Source organism: Canis lupus, chromosome 11 (assembly GCF_048164855.1).
Source record: "Canis lupus baileyi chromosome 11, mCanLup2.hap1, whole genome shotgun sequence".
NCBI lineage: Eukaryota > Metazoa > Chordata > Mammalia > Carnivora > Canidae > Canis > Canis lupus.
In genome coordinates this window covers 19,391,541-19,408,900 of record NC_132848.1, presented here as the reverse complement: position 1 = coordinate 19,408,900, position 17,360 = coordinate 19,391,541, and the positions used below count along the sequence as shown (strand labels likewise).

Genomic DNA, 17,360 nt, shown 5'->3' with positions numbered 1-17,360 from the left:
GCCCTTGCCTCCTGGGCTGCCGTACAGATCACAAGCCCGCTGCTCCGTCACACCCCCTTTAATGAGTGGCTCAGTGCAGGATGCTGCGGAAGGCAGCCATGTGGCGCCGCACGCTGTCGGCGATCTGCTGTGCAGACGCGGCGCGGCCGTAGTAGTCGGTGAAGAGGCCATCAGGGCTGAGCAGGTAGATGGCAATGGAGTGGTCCACGATATAGTCCTGGTCCTCGTCCTTGGGGCCGGCACGGTAGTACACGCGGTAGCTGCGGCTCACCTGGGCTACTTGCTCAGCAGACCCGGTCAGGCCCAGCAGCCGCGGGTGGAAGTCCTGGACGTAGCGGGCCATGGCTGCGACGGTGTCCCGCTCGGGGTCCACAGTGATGAAGACCGGCTGCACTGGGGGCAGGCCAGGCTCGGCCTCCAGGTCTCGGACCACCTGCACCAGCTTCTCCAGCTCATCGGGGCAGATGTCGGGGCAGTGAGTGAACCCAAAGTACAGGAGCACCCACTGGCCCCGGAAGTCGGCCTTGCAGCGTGTGTGTCCGAGGTGGTCCAGCAGACTGAAGTCCCCCTGGCCCACCGCCGCCTGGCGCAGGGCCTCTGTCCTTCGTTGCTGCTGCCTCTGCTCCTTCTCCTTCCTTGCAGCCAGCCAGGCCCCGCCCAGCCCAGCCCCAAACAGGGCGGTGACCAACAGCCTGGTCCGAAGCCCAGGGCCCTGGGGCCTGCTCGGCCTGCCTGTCCCTTCAGGGCCCTGCATGGACAGGAGCCCGTAGCTCACGTGGAGGGCCCTGCCTCCTGGGGTCCATCGGAGGGCTGATGGCTTGAGATGTGCTAGCCTGTGCCAAGGCTTGGGTGCCCACGCCAGCAGCAGCATGGACCTGATGCTCCTGGAGGACAGTGTGCTGGGGTCAGGAGCCTGAGGTCACCTCAGCGTCCTGGGTCAACCCCGGTGGCTGCAGGGAGCTGCGCCAAGCCCACGCCGGCTCTCACGGAGGCCGCTCCCGCGGTACTCCGCAGATGAGCTCAGCTGCGGCTCAGGCGGCCCCTAGGCCCGTGGCCCACGCCCGTCTTTCCCCAGCGCCAGCTCCCACCCAGGCACGGCCGCGCTTGTGGCTCCGCACGGCCCTCCTGCCCTCTTGTCCTCCCTCTCCGCCGGCGGGCCGCATCCCACGTGCACGCCTCGCCGGGGCGCCTGAGCATGTGTGCCTGTTTGCAGTAAACCCCCATGTCTTGAAAAGAGGCGAGTGAGTCTGTAGCTTCAACCCCCGACGGGCGGCCGAGCCCGCGCTCAGCAGCAAGCCTGGGCCCCAGCAGAGGCGAGGTTCCCACGGCCGCAGGCCCCGCCTTCCTCCCCTCCCGGCCTCCGTGCCGTTCTCGCGGGAGCCCCCTGGTCCTAGGACACCCCTCACCTGTTCGGCTGCGGAAAGGTCCGTCCCGGGGATTCCCACGTTTGCTCTCCGCCACGTCCGGTGGCCTGCGCTCCGGGCTGGATGACCCTCGGCACGCCCCACGGCCGCTCCACGCCGGCTGCGCGCGCCAAGTTGCCTAGCACGCGACGGCGGCCCGCGGGCACCTCTCGGGCCTCTCTCCTGGGAGCGCACACCTTTCGCCCAGCGGTCAGCTGAGAAGGCAGGACCCCCGCGCGGGTCACGCGCCGAGCGCGACCCAGGCTCCCCGGGACCCGGCCCGCGCTCCACAAACTCGGCAGCGCCACACGGCAGGGGTCGCCGGGCTCGGGCGCTCCCGCACGCTCGGCGCCAGAGCGCATGCGCGGGCGTGCGTGCGGCTTGCCTTTTCCCTCCCCCACCTCCCGCCGCGCGCGTGCGCAGAAGTGACGGGCGCAGCCTAAGGCTGCGCGCGGGGCTTCCGCCCTGGCGCCCCCTCCCCCCCCCCCCCGCACTCTTCCCGCCGGCACCGGGCTCGCTCTCCCGCTCCACGGCTGTGCGTCGGGCAGTGCTGGGCGCGCGGTCCGGGGCACGACGCCCCCTGTAGGCCAGCGGGGGCGGCCGGGCGGGCCCCGTGGAGCGGGCCCGAGGCGCCGGGGGGAGGGCGGGAGGGACAGGAAATGGGAACTCAGGGAAGGGGCCGGGCTTGCCGGGAGGGACGGGGGTCTCCGGGCGCTCGCTATCCGCCGGCGCGGGGGTCCCGGAGCCGAGGCCCGGGCCAGGACTGGTCGGTCTGCACCCGGGGGCCTTGGGGCTGAGCCGTCGTCCAGCTCCCGAGGGGCGTGTGAGGCCAGCCCGCCAGAGTTCCGAGGGGGAGAGGAGAGCTCCCATTAGGAGACCGCCCGATGGAGAGGCCGCACGGGCTCCAGCGGGCACGGGCAGGTGCTCACGGGCGCTCCTGCCAGCCCGGGCGTGGCCAGGGAATCCGGGCTCCTCGGCCTGCAGGTCCACCAGCAGCGGCTTCTCACTGGTGGAGGATGGAGGCTGGGGGCGGCAGGTGGTGAGGGGCCTGAGCTTCCTGGGAGGGGACGTGGGGGATGCTCTTGGGTCAGGGACGCTGGACATGGAGGACCAGGTTCCCTACTGTGGGGATGTTAGGTCACCTCTTGAGTTGGTGGTCAGGCATCTTGTTCTGTTTTTTAAGTAATCTCTACACCCAACATGGGGCTTGGAATCAGGACTCAGATCGAGTGGTACGCTCGACCAACAGCCCGCCCGGCCCCGGTGGTCAGGCGTGTTGTGATGCGGGGCCCCTGACCCTGGTGTTGCTTCAGATCATCTGTCTGGGGGAGGTCCCCTGGTCCCCTGATGAGAGGACCTAGACTTTGTGGGGTCAGAGGTCAGGCATCTTTAATATGCAAACGGTAGACCCAGAGTCTGGGGTCAGGTTACCCATGATGACTGGCAGGCTGTCAACCGTGGTGGACACCTCTGGCTTCATACAGGAGTCCATCTGCGGGAACTGGCCTCCTGCCCTGACCCATAGGAGAGTGACCCACTGCCTCCAGCAGCCCTTATGTCTGGCCAAACTCCCTTGCATCAGGGCTCCCAGTGACCTTCATTGACCCCTTCACTGACCCCGATCAGAGGTTCATCAGCAACAGGTGTCCAAGACCATGACCACAGACTTATGAACAATTCTGATGAGTCCTCATTAATGACTGGTTTGACTCATCATTGATTTGACTCATCAATGTCTTCTGGCCCATTAATGGTTGATTAGAGGCCAAACAGTGATTCTGATCAAATCTCTATTAATGACTCCAAAGTTTCACTGATGATCCAAGTTCAGTGACCATCAATGACTCATAAATAACTTTGATTAATATCTGACCCTGGTTAATGACCCATCAGTGATCCTTCAGAGATTCCAGCCAGTACTACTATCAGGCACCTAGATCAGTGACCAGTCAGCCCACCTGTACCTGCTCTGGGCTCTAGATGACAGTGAATCCAGAAATGGACTCCAGTTTGTCCAGGTTGCACCCCCTCACCCCATTGCCCATACCACATCTGTTGATCCCTGGAACCTGCTGGGTAGGTACCTGAGTACACCTGCGCAGCTACTCCTCTACTTTCACATCTCCCCTTACTTTCCCTGGTTAGGACTTCAGCTGGAGTTCTAAGCAGTTGTAGCAGATATAGGGCTGGCGGAGAGGGAATGGAAAAAAAACTGTCCTCATTTGGTTTGGGGAGTGATGGGGAAGAGGCTAGTACCCATTCCTAGGGACACAAGTCTGGGGAACCAAGGGAGAGGAATGCCCAGCTCTTCCCTTGGGAGTCCTGACTGGGGTACTGAAAGGGAAGCTGGACAACTTGGTCCTGTGATGGGGGCTGATGGGGAGGGGGAACCTTCAGTTCCATCCTGGGGGTCAGAAGCCTGGGGTCTGCCTTTGGGGACTCCGTCTAGGCCAGGCTGAAACTAGAAACTGCCTGTGGGCTGCTGACCTCTTTGGGTCAGGCGTTCTGGGCTGGAGAGGAGGCATCTTCTAACCTTGCAGTCCACAGGCAGCCAGGACAGGTAGGAGGACCAGGGTGACCTTGTCCCCCACTGCTCCTGTGGAATGCTCTGAGTGCTGAGCTGTTGTTCAGACTTGGCCCAGGCCAGTGCCACGGTCTTCTGCAGACCCAGGTCTTGCAGTGGCATGGCCCCGGGGCATGGGATACAGGGGTGTAGCCAACACGGGGGGGGGGGGTGTCCCACAGTGGTGGGTTCTCCTGGGGTCACTGACAGTGGGGGCCCCAGGGTCAGAGGCGCCCCGAGGTCCGCCTAGCTCAGGCGGATCAGCTCCGGGAGTCGCTCGGGCTCTGGCTCTCCCCGCGAGAGGTCAGCGGGTGCGCCCGGGCGGGGCCCCTGTGGCTCCATCGCCCCGGGCCTGCGGGGTGCGACACCGCTGGAACCTGCCGCCGCCCTGTCTCGGTGTCTCTGCGGCAGGAGCGCTTGGCCCGGCCCCGCCCCTCCCTCCCGTGTCCGCTCCTCTGCCTCGGAGTCGCCCTCTCGGATCCCAAAGGCGGCAAGTGGACGGCGGGGGCGGGGCAGCTCGGATGGGCGGGGCTCTGGGCCAATGGCCGCCGCGGGGGCGGGACGACCCTACTGCGCGACCAATCACGGCAACGCGTGCCTTCCGGGGCTGGGTAGGCCAGCTGCGGGACGGGACCCCGGGGACCAAGCGCCGCCCCCCCTCCCGCGCGCCCGCGGCGAACAGAGGGGCGCACGTTCTGCAGGCTCGGGAGGCTTTATGCAAACGTGTGGGGCCCGCCCGCCCGGTCAGTCGTCCGCGTCGGTCAGGACCCGGGCCAGGTAGTCCGAGTGCCGGATTCCGAAGCTCCAGCCGCGGGGCTTCCGGTGCTGCGGGCCCAGGACACGGCGCTGACCTCGCGGGGGTCCCCCAGCCCCGCGTCCCGACCCGGACCCGGGACCCGGGATGCCAGAGCACCTGGTCCACGCTGTAGGCCGCAGGCCCCGGATTCAGGCTGTTGTCCCGGGGGGGCGAGGTCCGCGCCAGCATGGAGAACTGGGGGGCCCGGGCCTTGTAGATCGCGGGGCTCACCACGTGGTAGGCGCAGGGGCCCGGGGTCTGTGGGAGGGCGGCAGGGGCGCTGGGTCCAGCTTGCAGGCCTCGAGCTTGGGCCCCGGCCCCCGGCCGCCCCCACCTTGCTGAGGTCCTCGCAGAAGCTGCCCACTGCGCTGCGGCCGCAGATGGAGTAAGTGGGGGCCGAGACTTTACCGACGACGCGCGGGCCCAGGAGCGAGGGCACCGTGTAGGTCGCGGGGCCTGGGGGGCAGCAGCGGGCGGTGGGGGCGAGGCTCGGCCTTCACGGGGGTCCCCGCCGGGTCCCCGCGGGGCGGCCTCCCGGGCCCACCTGGGGTCTGCTGCTCCGCGTGGGCGCCCCAGTTGCGGGGCGCGATGCTGTGCCGAGGCGCACTGGGGTACGTCGCGTTCCCAGCTCGCTCGGGGAAGTACCTGCCTGCGGGGCGGACGGGGCGGTGGGCCTGCTGGGGACCCGGTGGGGGGACCGGGCTTCGGGGGTCAGAGCCGCTGGGGCCCGGGGTCCTTTCGAGATCGGACATGGGGGCACCGAGCCTGGAGTGGACGGTGCACGAGGGGGCCCGGGGCGCAGGTGGGGGTTCCCGGGGAGGCGGCCGGGCGGGTGGGGACGCCGGGGTCACAGGGGTCCTGACCCGGTCCGGGAGTGAGGAGCGGCGCCGCGGGGCGCGGGCGGCCGTGGATGGAGTAGGCGGGGCTGCCGTCGGGGCCGCGCACGGTCATGCGAGCGGGAACCAGGTGGCCGGGGCCGGGGCCGCAAAACGTCCGCGGCGGGGGGAGGCGCGCGCCGAAGGAGAAGGCCGGGGCGCGGGGCCGCGACGGGTCGTGCAGGGTGTAGCCTGCGGGGGGGCGTCGCAGCCTCACCGGGGCCCGCGCCTCCCCGGGCCCGCCCTCGCCGCGCCTTCGCCCTCCGCCCGACGCCGGTACCGGTGTTCGGGGGCAGCAGGTATTTGGGGCCCGGGCCTCGGTAGAGCGCTGCGATGGGGCCGCGGGGCCGGTGCGGCCGCCAGGGGCCGACCCACACGTCGGAGCCCATGGGGCGCGGCGGGGCGCTCGGGCCTGCGGCACCTGCGGACGGAAGAGCGGCCCCCCCCTCCACCCAGGGCTCGGCCGGGCCGCCGGGCGCCCCTCCTCCCGCCTCCGGACTCCGGACTCGGGACTCCGGGGCGGGGCCCATCCGGTATCCCGGGCGCCCGGCAAACAAGCGGGAGCTTTGAGGGCCCCGCGGGGTCGGGGGCACCCCCAGACCCCGGCCCCTGCCCCAGGCCTCACCCCCAGCCCCAGGACCTGCCCCAGACCCAGGCCCTGCCCCAGATCCCGGCCCCTGTCCCTGCCCCCGGCCCCCAGCCCCAGCCCTAACCCCAGGTCCTGCCCCAGCCCCTGCCCCTAGCCCCAGCCCCAACCCCAACCCGAGGCCCCAGCCCCCAGCCCCAGGCCCTGCCCCAGGCTCCTGCCTCTGCCCCTGCCCCCGCCCCCTGCCCCCCAGGCCCCCAGAACGAGCCCAGTCGGGTGTGAGCGCGCCAAGTTTGGTCTCAGTTCTCCCGGAAAGGAATTCCCTGGGGTTCGCGGATACTTTAGGGGCATCGGGCAAGGACACCGGGGTGAGGGGGCGGCATGGGGACCCGATGCCCGGAGGGGGCCCCCAAGGTTGGTACACTAACCTGCTCTTGTGGGTCCCGGCGGGGAAGGCGAGGTGGGGTGCTGGATTCCCACCCGGCCCAGCCCGACTCCCAGACCCCATTGTGTTCAGGTCCCGCCTCCTGGCAACGGGGGACTGGCCGCCCCTCGCCCCGACCTGGCTCCGCCCATCCTTCCGCGATGCCGGCCGGCTCCGCCCCCCCGCCCAGCCCTGGGCACTCCCAGGAGGCCTGCGGGCTGGGCCTCTGCCCAAGGCTGGCCGCACCCTCCCCCAGTCCTCAGGACACCCTTCCAGAAACAGATCTGCAGACAAAAGACAGACCTGAGGATGAAGAAAGTAAGTAGCGCAAACAGCCTGCTCGATTTGTCACCTGTAGAGAGAGAACTTTGTATCTATTTAAACACGCGAATATTTGCAGAAACAATCTGGGCCACAAAACAAAACTGAAGACAAACATACAAATTGAATAAAGAGATAGCACATTTTTGATGGAAGTCCAAAATAATTCTTTTTAAACAAGACATCTATTTATTTGAGAGCGCAGGCAGCAGGGGGAGGGGCAGAGAATCTCAAGCAGGCTCTGCTCCCAGCCTGGCGATGGATGCGGCCCCATCCCTCCACCTGAAGATCATGGCCTGAGCCAAACCTCGAGTCCCAAGCTGAACCGACTGACCCAGGTGCCCTCAAAGTCCAAAATATTAAAAAAAAAAAATACTTAGATATGAACAAATTGTCTTTTAAAAACCGCTGAATCTGGACACCCTGGTGGCTCAGCGGTTGAGCCTCTGCCTTTGGCTCAGGGTGTGACCCCGGGGTCCTGGGATCGAGTCCTGCGTCGGGCTCCCAGCATGGAGCCTGCTTCTCCCTCTGCCCGTGTCTCTGCCTCTGTGTCTCTCATGAATAAATAAATTAAAGCTTTAAAAAACAAAAACCACTGGATCAAAGAAACTCAAATGTGAAGCTCCACATGATATTTAAAGCATCACAAAGGTAGATCCCTCGTGTCCAACTCTAGGGCACAGCTAAAGCCGCGTTCAGAGGAAGATCTATAACCTTGAATGATCTCGTTACTAATGAAGAAAAAAATTTTAAAGACCGTTAGTAACTATTTTGGAAACAGAAAAAGGAACAATCAAGTCAACTAAAAGAACGCGCCCATTCTGGAGCTCTCTAGCACTCAGGGCTCCTGGAGAGGAGGGGGGTGAGCGGTGCCCAGAGGTTTGTGGGGATTCTGGTCTTTGCCAAGGGGGCCTCGGCGGGGATGCGGGCCTCCCAAGGGGACCTGCGGCTTGAGAGGAGAGGCGGGTGGAGGAGGCATTGTTTGGAGAGAATTTAAAGGTAATACAGTGAGCCGGACTTGGTCAGCTTTGCATTATCCTCCCGAGAGCAGGACTCCAAAGGAGGAGGGAGATACAATACTCCTACCCCACAAATCTTTTGTTGGTCATATTTTAGACAACCCTGTGGTTACTGTTGAGTTCAGGAGGGTTCGTGTAACTTTCAAATTAGCGATTTTTCCTATGCATCCTTGAGGACATCCTGCATTCCGTGAGGACCTTGGCTTGGACTCGCCGCCCTTGTTCTTAGCCGGGTGCCCCGGGCCGGGCCAGGACTGTGAACGGGGCTTGGAGCTCAAAGTGCAGCTGGTGTCTCCTCCCCCGCGAGGACGCATTTCTGGCTTTAAGCCTCAGATCTGAGCTGAACAATGACACCAGAGCGGGTGTAACAAGGAAGAAACCACTTCCTTGAGTTTTCTCACTTCTGGAATTCTGTGACAGTTGGGAATTTTTGTGTTTAAAGTTTAAAAGCTATAATCATTTTGTTTGATTAGTACAAACTTTATTCCATATACGAGATATCTTACTGAATATTTTATTTTATTTTTTTTGAATATTTTAAAAACAAAAGTATTTGCAAATTGCTAATTTTTTTAAAAGATTTTATGTATTCATTCATGACAGACACACACACAGAGAGAGAGAGGCAGACACAGGCAGAGGGAGAAGCAGGCTCCATGCAGGGAGCCCGACGCAGGACTCGATCCCGGGTCTCCAGGATCAAGCCCTGGGCTACAGGCGGTGCTAAACCGCTGAGCCACCTGGGCTGCCCAAGAAGGACATTTAAAAAAAAAGATTTTATTTTGGGACCTCCTGGGGGACTCGGTTAAGCGTCCAACTTTTGATTTCGGCTCAGGTCATGATCTCGGGATCGTGGAATCCAGCGCTATGTTCAGAAGTGAATGTGCTTGGGATTCTCTCTCCTGCCCCTTCCTCCCCCAAATAAATAAATCTTCAAAAAAATTATTTTCTTTTTATCTTTAACCAATCTTTACACTGAATATGGGGCTTGAACTCATGATCTTGGAATCAAAACTTAAATGTCCTACTGCTGGGCCGGCCAGGTGTCCAGGATGTTTTTGTTACACATGGTAACTCGTCTGGGGGTCTTGTGTTTTTGATTTGTTATTTTTCTTTCTATTTTCTTATTGGTAATTTTTGCTGTACAGAGGAATGACATTTTTATACATGCTCCTGTTTTATTGTGGCTTTCTAGTGCTTTCTGATTCCTGACAGGGCAAGTCCCTTCTTTTTTGGCGTCCTTTCCAAAATTGCTTGGATAATTTTACACTTTTTTTTTTCCCTAGGTGAATTTCTGAGAATCCGTTGAAATCGGAATTGTATCGACCGTGTAGGTTACGGTGGGGAGGAGAGGCTAGGTTAGGGTTTTGAGTTTCCAGTTTAGAAACGGGTTATATTTCTGTAGGTCGGGGTTGGGTCTGTTCCCTGGACCAGAACAGCAATGGTGGAGGGAGTGACACAGGGTGGCTGGATGTAGAGCTCACCTGCTTTGGTGACATGCAGAACCCACGGGGTGAGGGGCACGTGGCGATCATACGCTGCTGCTTGGCTGGTGGACCAAGCCGCGGGCTGTGTGTAGCTGGGCCCTCCCCTGACCCTGGAGGGGCCCCCACAGGGCCTCCCCGAGCTGGCAGACGTGGCGCTAGGTTTTGTCCCCGAGGGTGCTGGGACCGCGGGCTGGGTGGGAGGCTGTCCCCTCACGGATCCCTGCCGCGGGGGTGAACACGGCTCCCCTTGTGTGCTAGTTTTGTCAGTAAATACGGAACAGCACGGCAATGTAGTTGCTTTTTTTTTTTTTTTTTTAACATTTATGTATTTGTTTTAGGGGGTGGGGGTGGGGGGCAGGGAGAGAAGCAGACACCCCGGGGAGCACAGAGCTGAGGGCGTCTCCACCCTGTGATCAGGACCCGAGCGGAAACCGACTCGGTGACTCATGATTCGCACAGCACTGTCCCTGGCTTTGTCGTGGGACCACGTGATGGCCGTCGGTGGGGAGGCTTTGCTCTGGGCCATGCTGCCCGGGGTGGGCCTGGCGTCCTCTGCCCGGGGTGGCCCTGCGCCCGCGGCCACCCGCCTCACTGGGTGCCCTCCTAGGAGCCGTTCTTGGCTACCTTCCGGCCATGGCGCTGCCATGGCTCCTCCTCTTCTGCGGGAACCAGGTTCCGACTGGGCGGGGAGGTGGTCGCCCGGCGGGGCCACCCTGAAGTTCTTCCAGCGCCCGAGCACTCGTGACAGGCCCCCCACAGTCATCGGGCGCCCGGCTGCGGGGATGCGGGGCTGGGGCCGGCCGGGCCAGAGAACCCACTGTTAAAACCAACTTCATGAATATTTATCCGTATGTTTTCTTCTAAGAGTTTATGGTTTTAGCTCCTGTACTTAGGTTGTTGATCCATTTGAAGTTAATTTGTTTTAAAGATTTTATTTATTTGAGAGACCCCCAGAGCGGCAGAGACACGGAGAGAGGCAGGCCCCCTGCGGGGAGCCCGAGAGGGACTCGATCCCAGGACCTGGGGGCACGGCCTGGGCCGGAGGCAGACGCTCCCCACCTGAGCGCGCAGGTGCCCCATGAAGTCAACCTGTGTGTGTGGGGTGAGCAGGGGCGTGGCTCCGGTGTGCGTGTGGACATCCAGCGATCCAGCGTGTTCGCCGACACCAACGTTTCCCTCTTGAATGGCCTTCGCACACCTGCCAAAAATCAACTGGCCACAGAGTCCGGATTTATTTCTGGACTTGCAGTTCTTTCCCCCGGTCTGTATGTCCATCCTTGTGTGAGTGCCACACTGTTTTTTTTTTGTTTGTTTGTTTGTTTTTTATTGTATTTATTTATTCATGACAGAGAGAGAGAGAGAGAGAGGCAGAGACACAGGCAGAGGGAGAAGCAGGCCCCATGCAGGGAGCCTGACGTGGGACTCGATCCCAGGACCCTGGTGTCATGTCCTGAGCTAAAGGCAGAGGCTCAACTGCTGAGCCGCCCAGGCGTCCTTAAATGATTTAAAATGAAAAAAAAAAAAAAAAAAAAGATTTAAAAAAAAGGGACGCCATTTTATGTGTGTTAGCTCTCCACTTGGATCATGTCAGCACATCACCGCGCTTTTCTTCCCGAGTGTTCCAGCCCCGTTTGGGCCCCGGGAGGGCTGTGGAGCAGCATGCGTGTGCCCTCCGTTTTCTACCCCCAGGCCCCCAGCACTGGGTGCGTGGCTGCGGGAGCACGCACGTCTCCTCCTGTTCCCAGTGTCTGAGGAACAGGAGCTTCGGGGGGGCAGTGCGCCCGCAGGACACCTTCCAAGGCTCCTGCTGCATGTTTGTCTTTCCCCTCGACGGTAACTTTGCTGTGTTGGTGTCTCGTAGCGCAGCTCCCGGCGGCACGACCACGACCGTGGGCTTTCTCCGGGACGTTAGGAAGGGGAATCTCCGAGGAGCTGGGGGGGAAGATGTCCTCAGCCACCTTCCCAATGGGGAGTGTCTCCGTGCAGCGGAGTCCCCCCCTCCACCCCTGGTTTTCTTCCACAGAGGATGGCCCGAGACCTGTCCTTGGTCACCTGTGTGCCACCAAGACCCATGACGGTCCTTGACACCTTGTCAGGCTGGTTGGAGTGATTTCCTGTGCTTGGTTCCTCCGTGATCACAGTGACACCCTAGGGCATCACCCAGTGACGCTTCTTCTGGTCTCGGACAGCAGCCTGGCCCTGCTAACGACAGGTGTCTTCAGAAGCTGGGTAGAGATGCCTGACGGGCTTCTGCGTGGCCTGTAAGGAGGGCATGTCACGTCCGTCTTTTCAGGGCCTTTGGACCTCAAACAACCAAGAGACAGAGCCTGGGACGGGGACGGGTATAGGTACAATGTCCATAAAGCCTGCCACCAACTTGAGGTCCACCTTAAAGCTTGGGCCCGCCTTCCACCCTCTAACTGTCATCTAATACACTCCGGGGAGCTGGGAGGCCACCAGATGGGTGACGTACCTGAGGTCCAGCGGAGCCTGGGCTGGGTGCCAGGGATGCTCCTTGGCCGTCTCCTCAGTGTCCGAGTCAGGGAGAGGTCCTGTGTCCTAGAAAAAGGAACGAATACATGTTGGGGGGGGTCCCGCCTTTGTCCCGGAGACTCCTGGCTCCTGTTCATGTCTGGGCCCCACGTGCTTCGGGTTAAGTGAGGAGCAGGTGGAGAAGACGTGGCTCGTACCTGCCGAACAGGCCGAGGTAGGCCAGGTGCACGGCCCGCACAGGCGTCTACGTGCTGGCCTGTGAGGGGTTGACTTCCACGGAGGACAGCGGACTGCAGTGATTTGGCGAAGACGGGGGAGGGCCAGGGGATGGGATGGGCAGCCAGGAGCCAGGGCGACGCACGGGGTCAGCGGAGGTCTCGGAGGGCCCCTGGGGGCTGGCTGCTGCGGCATCGGGGCTGAGGCAGGCTGGGCTCAGGCTTTCTGGGGGCACCATGAGAGGAATCCGAGCAGGCAGGTGCTCTTGGGGTGCAGGGGAGGCACAGCAGGCGCTGGAGAGGGCAGGCAGATTGGGATAATCAGGCCAATAAGGAAATACAACTTTGGGTTTGATTTTGTTCATTTTTTTCCTCTTGTCAGCTTAGAACATTCCTTTTGAAAACTCCATCCTGCCTCTTCTGAGCTCAGGATGAGGGACTTCCAGAGGCTGCTGGAGGAAGGGAGCGGCTTTAGGCCTGGTCCCTCCCAGGCCCTCATGCATTCTGGGAGAGAACAGTGCAAGTCCCAGTCCACCCCCCTCCCTCAGGTGACAGGAGGGTGCACGTCTCGGGGCAGAGCTTAGCGAGAGGATGCGTGCCCTCCTCGGTCTGAGACAAGCCTGCAGGGTTGGCCCCACGGCCTGTGCCTCTCCTACCCCCCCCCCCCCCCCCGCAGTGGAATGGGCTTCTTGGGTTTCTGGTAATCTCATCGGCTGCATCGTGTTGCTAAAGCTGCAGATAACATCTCCCGGTGGGTAACTCTGCCCCGACAGCCTGAGGCGCCCCGGCTCCAAGCTGGGACGCCGTGCAGGAGGCCTGGGGGTCGGAGGGTCCGCAGGCAGAGGCAGGTTGGCTGAGACGCAGGACAGTCCTGAGGACGATGGCACTTGCTGCTGGAACCTACGGGAAAGGAGGGGGCAGGTGGGCCCAGCGGGGTCCCTGAGCTCCCGGAGCGCCTGGACAGCATGCGGTCTCGGGGGGGCTCCCCCTGACGCCACGCAGAGTGAGGCCCCTCAGCAGGCGCCCCTCACCCGTGGGCAGCGTGCACCATGACCCAGGGCACCCCGGGGTCCGGGCTGGGCTGGGGCTGGGACACGGAGGATGACTGGGACGGGCCCGTGCTCACGCTGCTGGCACTGGCCGTGGTGGCGGCCACCGCACTCGCCCTGCACTGGTTTGGCTCTGGGCGGGAGCAGGAGGCGTCAGGACCCGCACCCATGACCCCCGCGGCCCAGCCTCAGGCGGGAAGGCCAGGGCCAGCCCTGCCCCTGACGTCCCAGGTCGGTGACGGCCGCGGCTCGGGGCAGGGGGAGTCGGAGCCGCCAGGATGCAGCCAGGGGAGGCCGCCTGCAGCCGGGGCCTGGGACCAGACACTGCGGGAAGGGGGGGTTCTGGTCACCGCAGCAGCACCTCCACTCCAGACACCTGGCGAGGTGACCCGCGGAGGGGCCTCAGGAAAGCAGCAAGGTAATGCCCCTCGAGAAGCCCCCCGAGGTAAAGGAAGGGAGCCTCTCAGGCCGGGTGCTGCCCTCCAGGGTAGGAGCAGCGGAGGGGGGTCCTCTGGCCCCCTCCTGATACACTTCACCCCTCGGAGCCCCGGCAGGAGGACGGAAGGGCAAGTGGGGGCAGGTGGCGTCCCAGCCAAGGTGTCAACTGGCCAAGCCGCGGCCCACACCACAGAACAGGACCCCAACCCCCGGCGACAAGGTGCGGGGCTGCCTGGCTCCCTGGAGAGGGGCCACAGCTGCCGGCGGTGGTCGCCCCACCAGGGCTTGGGGGACAGAGACCCCTATTTCCCCAAGGTGCACCCTGCTCGGCAGGGCGCTGTGCTGAGCGTGTGGGACACGGTGGATGCCGCCGGCTCCCTGGGGCCTGCTCTTCCCCCGCAGGTGCCCCCTGCTCCCGCCACTCACACCGGGCCCCTGGGGGGGGCGGCAGCCACGGGGTGCAGGGACGGCGGCCTCCCAGCAGCCCCAGGCTCTGCTCCGCAGTCTCAGGGACCCCCTGCCTCCGAGGAAGCCTGGCCCTGGGCGCGGACAGAGCTCCTGGGCCCCGGGAGTGTCAGCCAGGCCCCAGGCTCCAGGGGCCCGAGGCCAGCAGGGTTACGGGGTGGACACCCACTTCTGCCTCAGGGACAGGGGACTCCGGACGCCGCCGAGGAGGGCAAGGTGGGGGCTCGGGGCTCCGGACACGGCTCCTTCTCTGGCCCAGGCCTGGGGGTGCAGAGCGGCGGGTGGGAGGCAGGGGGTCCCCCCACTCACGAGCCCCCGGCCCTGCCACCCTCACCTTCCCCAACTCCTCCGACCTCCTCTCCCTCAGACTCTTTGTCCCTGAGAGTTGGCCAGTGTCCTGCCGAGGATGAAACTGCCGGTGTAGGGGCAGCCCTAGCCCAAACCCCAACCCCAGTCCCAGCTGCAGCCCCAGCCCCAGCCCCAACCTCATCCCCAACCCCAAACCCAGTCCCAGCCCCAACCCCATGCGTAGCCCCAACCTCAGCTGCAGCCCCAGCGCCAAACTCATCCCCAACCCTAACCCCAGCCCCAGTCCTAACCCCAGGCCCAGCCGAGGCCCCCCCATCCCTTGCCCCCAATAGTGGGTCGGGGCCGACGCCCCAGGCGCACAGGGTGGCTCTCTGCAAGGACAAGCAGGAGGGGCAGCTCTCAAGCAGCTGGGAAAACCTTATTTCCATGGTTCTTAGGAGTCACCCTTTCCCCAGGCAGGAGAGACACCAAGGGAGGGCCCCAAGGGCAGCTCCCCAGGGCCCCAGGGATCCCAGCCCTGGCAAGGCCCCTGAGGACAGAGAGTGTTCTGCCCCGGAAGGGGCGGCCCCCAGCCCGGTGGTCACGGATGGCTCCTCAGATGTGGGCGTCGGGGGTGCGGGGGGCGCGGGGGTTGCAGGGAGCCCTGAGCCCGACGCCAGCAGGGCGGTGTTCCCCGGGCGGCAGGGCGGGGCCCCGGGCGGCGAGGCGCGCGCTGCAGGCCGCGGGGCGGTGTTGGGGGCCCCGACGCTCCCGGGCCCCAGGAGCTGGGAGGCGGGGGGGCCGGAGCGGGACCCCTACGCCCTGCTGAGCGACGACCTGCTGCGCGTGCTGGGGGACACCGCCCTGTACCGGCGGCTGAGCGGCGCGGCCCGCGAGCGCATCCTGAGGCTCCGCACGGGGCGCGGCCAGGCGGTGCTGGGGGTGCTGGTGCTGCCCGGCCCCTACCAGGGCGGCGGGGCGCGCGGCGGGGGCGCGGGGGCGGAGGCAGCCTCCCGGCCGCACCTGCACGTGCTCGACCCGTGCGAGAACACCTGGCGGGCGCTGACGCCGGTGCCGGCCGAGGCCCCGCTGCGCGGCTGCGCGCTGTGCACGATGCACAACTACCTGTTCCTGGCGGGGGGCGTGCGAGGCTCGGGCGCCGCGGCCGCCTGCTCCAACCAGGTGTTCTGCTACAACCCGCTGACCGACGTGTGGAGCCAGGTGCGGCCCATGCGGCAGGCGCGCGCGCAGCTCAAGCTGGTGGCCCTGGACGGAATGCTGTACGCCATCGGCGGCGAGTGCCTGCGCAGCGTGGAGCGCTACGACCCGCGCACCGACGCCTGGACGCCGCGCGCGCCCCTCCCCGCGGGCTCCTTCCCGGTGGCGCACGAGGCCGTGGCCTGCCGCGGGGACATCTACGTGACCGGCGGCCACCTCTCCTACCGCCTGCTCAGGTACAGCCCCGGGAAGGACGCGTGGGACGAGTGTCCCTACAGCGCCAGCCACCGGCGCTGCAGCGACATGGTGGCCCTGGGCGGCTTCTTGTACCGCTTCGACCTGCTGCGCGGCGTGGGCGCCGCCGTCCTGCGCTACAACACGGTGACGGGCTCCTGGAGCCGCGCCGCGCCCCTGCCGCTGCCCGCCCCCGCCCCGCTGCACTGCGCTGCGCTGGGCGACACCATCTACTGCCTCAACCGCCAGGTCACCGCCACCTTCACGGTGTCCGAGGGGACCGCGCAGTTCCAGGCCCAGGAGCTACAGCCCTTTCCCCTGGGGAGCAGGGGAGTCCTCTGCCCCTTCGTGCTGACCCTGCCCGCAGCGCACCCCCTGCAGACTGCACTCTGAGCAGCTGCCCCCCGAGACCCCGGCCGCCCACGGTGTCGGGGATCCAGAACTCTCTGCCGGGGCTTCTGGGACAACCTCGCTTTTCTGTTAGGATAAGGCTGCTGATCCCCTGCATCGCCCCCAACAGAGGCTTCTCCCCTGGGGCTCAGGCTCTTTGCTCCCGGGAGCCGCTTCCCACCTGCCCACTCAGCGCCGTCCACTCCTTAGGACTCGGTCCCCGCAGCCCACAGCTGGCTCCCCCAGCCCCTCCTCAGGACGGTCCCACAGCACCCCCGGCCTGGGAAGAAGGCCTGGCTGCAGGCCGCGGGGCCTCCAAGCCGGGGACTGATGTGGCCCTAAGGACCAGGACTTGGTCTGTGGAGGAAGAGGTGGCTGGAAACACAGTCACACCCCTGTGTGTTGTCCTGAGCGAGTGCTTCAAGCTGGGCAGGGCGTCTATGAGGGAGTGGGAAGGGGGACAAGGGACGGAGAAGTCCCCGGGAAATGTCCTTGCCTCAGGCCTCGGGAGCCTGCTTGGCTCTTCTGGGAACAACTCTGGAGCCCTCCTTTGTCCAACTGGTCCCCAAGGCCTAGAACCTTGTCTCTGAAACCACTCTGCCGCCTGTAGGCCCTGCCAGGTCTGGCCAGGACCTCTTGGGCTCACACCCCTTGGGGGGGGGGTCCCTCCCACCTGCTCTGCCCTGGAAGCCAGCCTCACCTCCCACCAACTCTGGTTCTTACACAAGGCCCAGCTTCTCCCCGAGCTCTTTCCCATGAGCCACAGGCCTCAACATTACCTTCATTCTTCTCCTCTGTGAAACGGGGATAACGACCATCTGTCACTCAGGAGACTTGTGAGAACATACGGTCATATTTGTGAGCACCTCGGACAGTGCCTAGGATGAATGAACGATGTTGCCCTTTACCTATTTTGGAATCCACCACAGGAAGGCAAATAAATCTGACTGACTACTGCTGCCCGTCCCACCGTCTGACCTGGTTTGTCCCTATCCAGCCCCATTTTTGCTTTTTATTCTGCTTGGTGCTGCTGGCACTAAATATATTTAATTCATTGAAGGCATCTGCATCTTATAATTCTCATTTTTTGTTTGCA

General features: G+C 63.8%; 3 protein-coding genes across 4 annotated transcripts; 1 reads left to right on the top strand and 2 right to left on the bottom strand.

Moving 5' to 3' along the window:
- Positions 1-43: 43 nt before the first annotated feature.
- Positions 44-6,784, bottom strand: SCO2 (synthesis of cytochrome C oxidase 2). Of its 2 annotated transcripts, none has more exons than XM_072843385.1 (3): positions 6,652-6,784; positions 1,407-1,618; positions 44-884 (listed from the first exon to the last, which is right to left on the bottom strand). In XM_072843385.1, the coding sequence occupies exon 3, from the start codon at positions 869-871 to the stop codon at positions 71-73; it is 801 nt and encodes a 266-aa protein (XP_072699486.1). In that variant the 5' UTR covers positions 872-884; positions 1,407-1,618; positions 6,652-6,784; the 3' UTR covers positions 44-70. The 2 variants fall into 2 exon arrangements, with proteins under 2 accessions (XP_072699486.1, XP_072699485.1); XM_072843384.1 differs by lacking the exon at positions 6,652-6,784 and adding an exon at positions 3,488-4,265.
- On the bottom strand, positions 4,660-6,790 carry CIMAP1B (ciliary microtubule associated protein 1B). The gene is made up of 7 exons (XM_072843386.1): positions 6,652-6,790; positions 5,918-6,058; positions 5,626-5,829; positions 5,307-5,411; positions 5,097-5,218; positions 4,880-5,020; positions 4,660-4,791 (listed from the first exon to the last, which is right to left on the bottom strand). The coding sequence occupies exons 2-7, from the start codon at positions 6,024-6,026 to the stop codon at positions 4,711-4,713; spliced, it is 762 nt and encodes a 253-aa protein (XP_072699487.1). The 5' UTR covers positions 6,027-6,058; positions 6,652-6,790; the 3' UTR covers positions 4,660-4,710.
- KLHDC7B (kelch domain containing 7B) lies at positions 6,741-17,230 on the top strand. The gene is made up of 2 exons (XM_072768777.1): positions 6,741-6,965; positions 8,823-17,230. The coding sequence occupies exon 2, from the start codon at positions 13,232-13,234 to the stop codon at positions 16,265-16,267; it is 3,036 nt and encodes a 1,011-aa protein (XP_072624878.1). The 5' UTR covers positions 6,741-6,965; positions 8,823-13,231; the 3' UTR covers positions 16,268-17,230.
- The last annotated feature ends 130 nt before the right edge of the window (positions 17,231-17,360 follow it).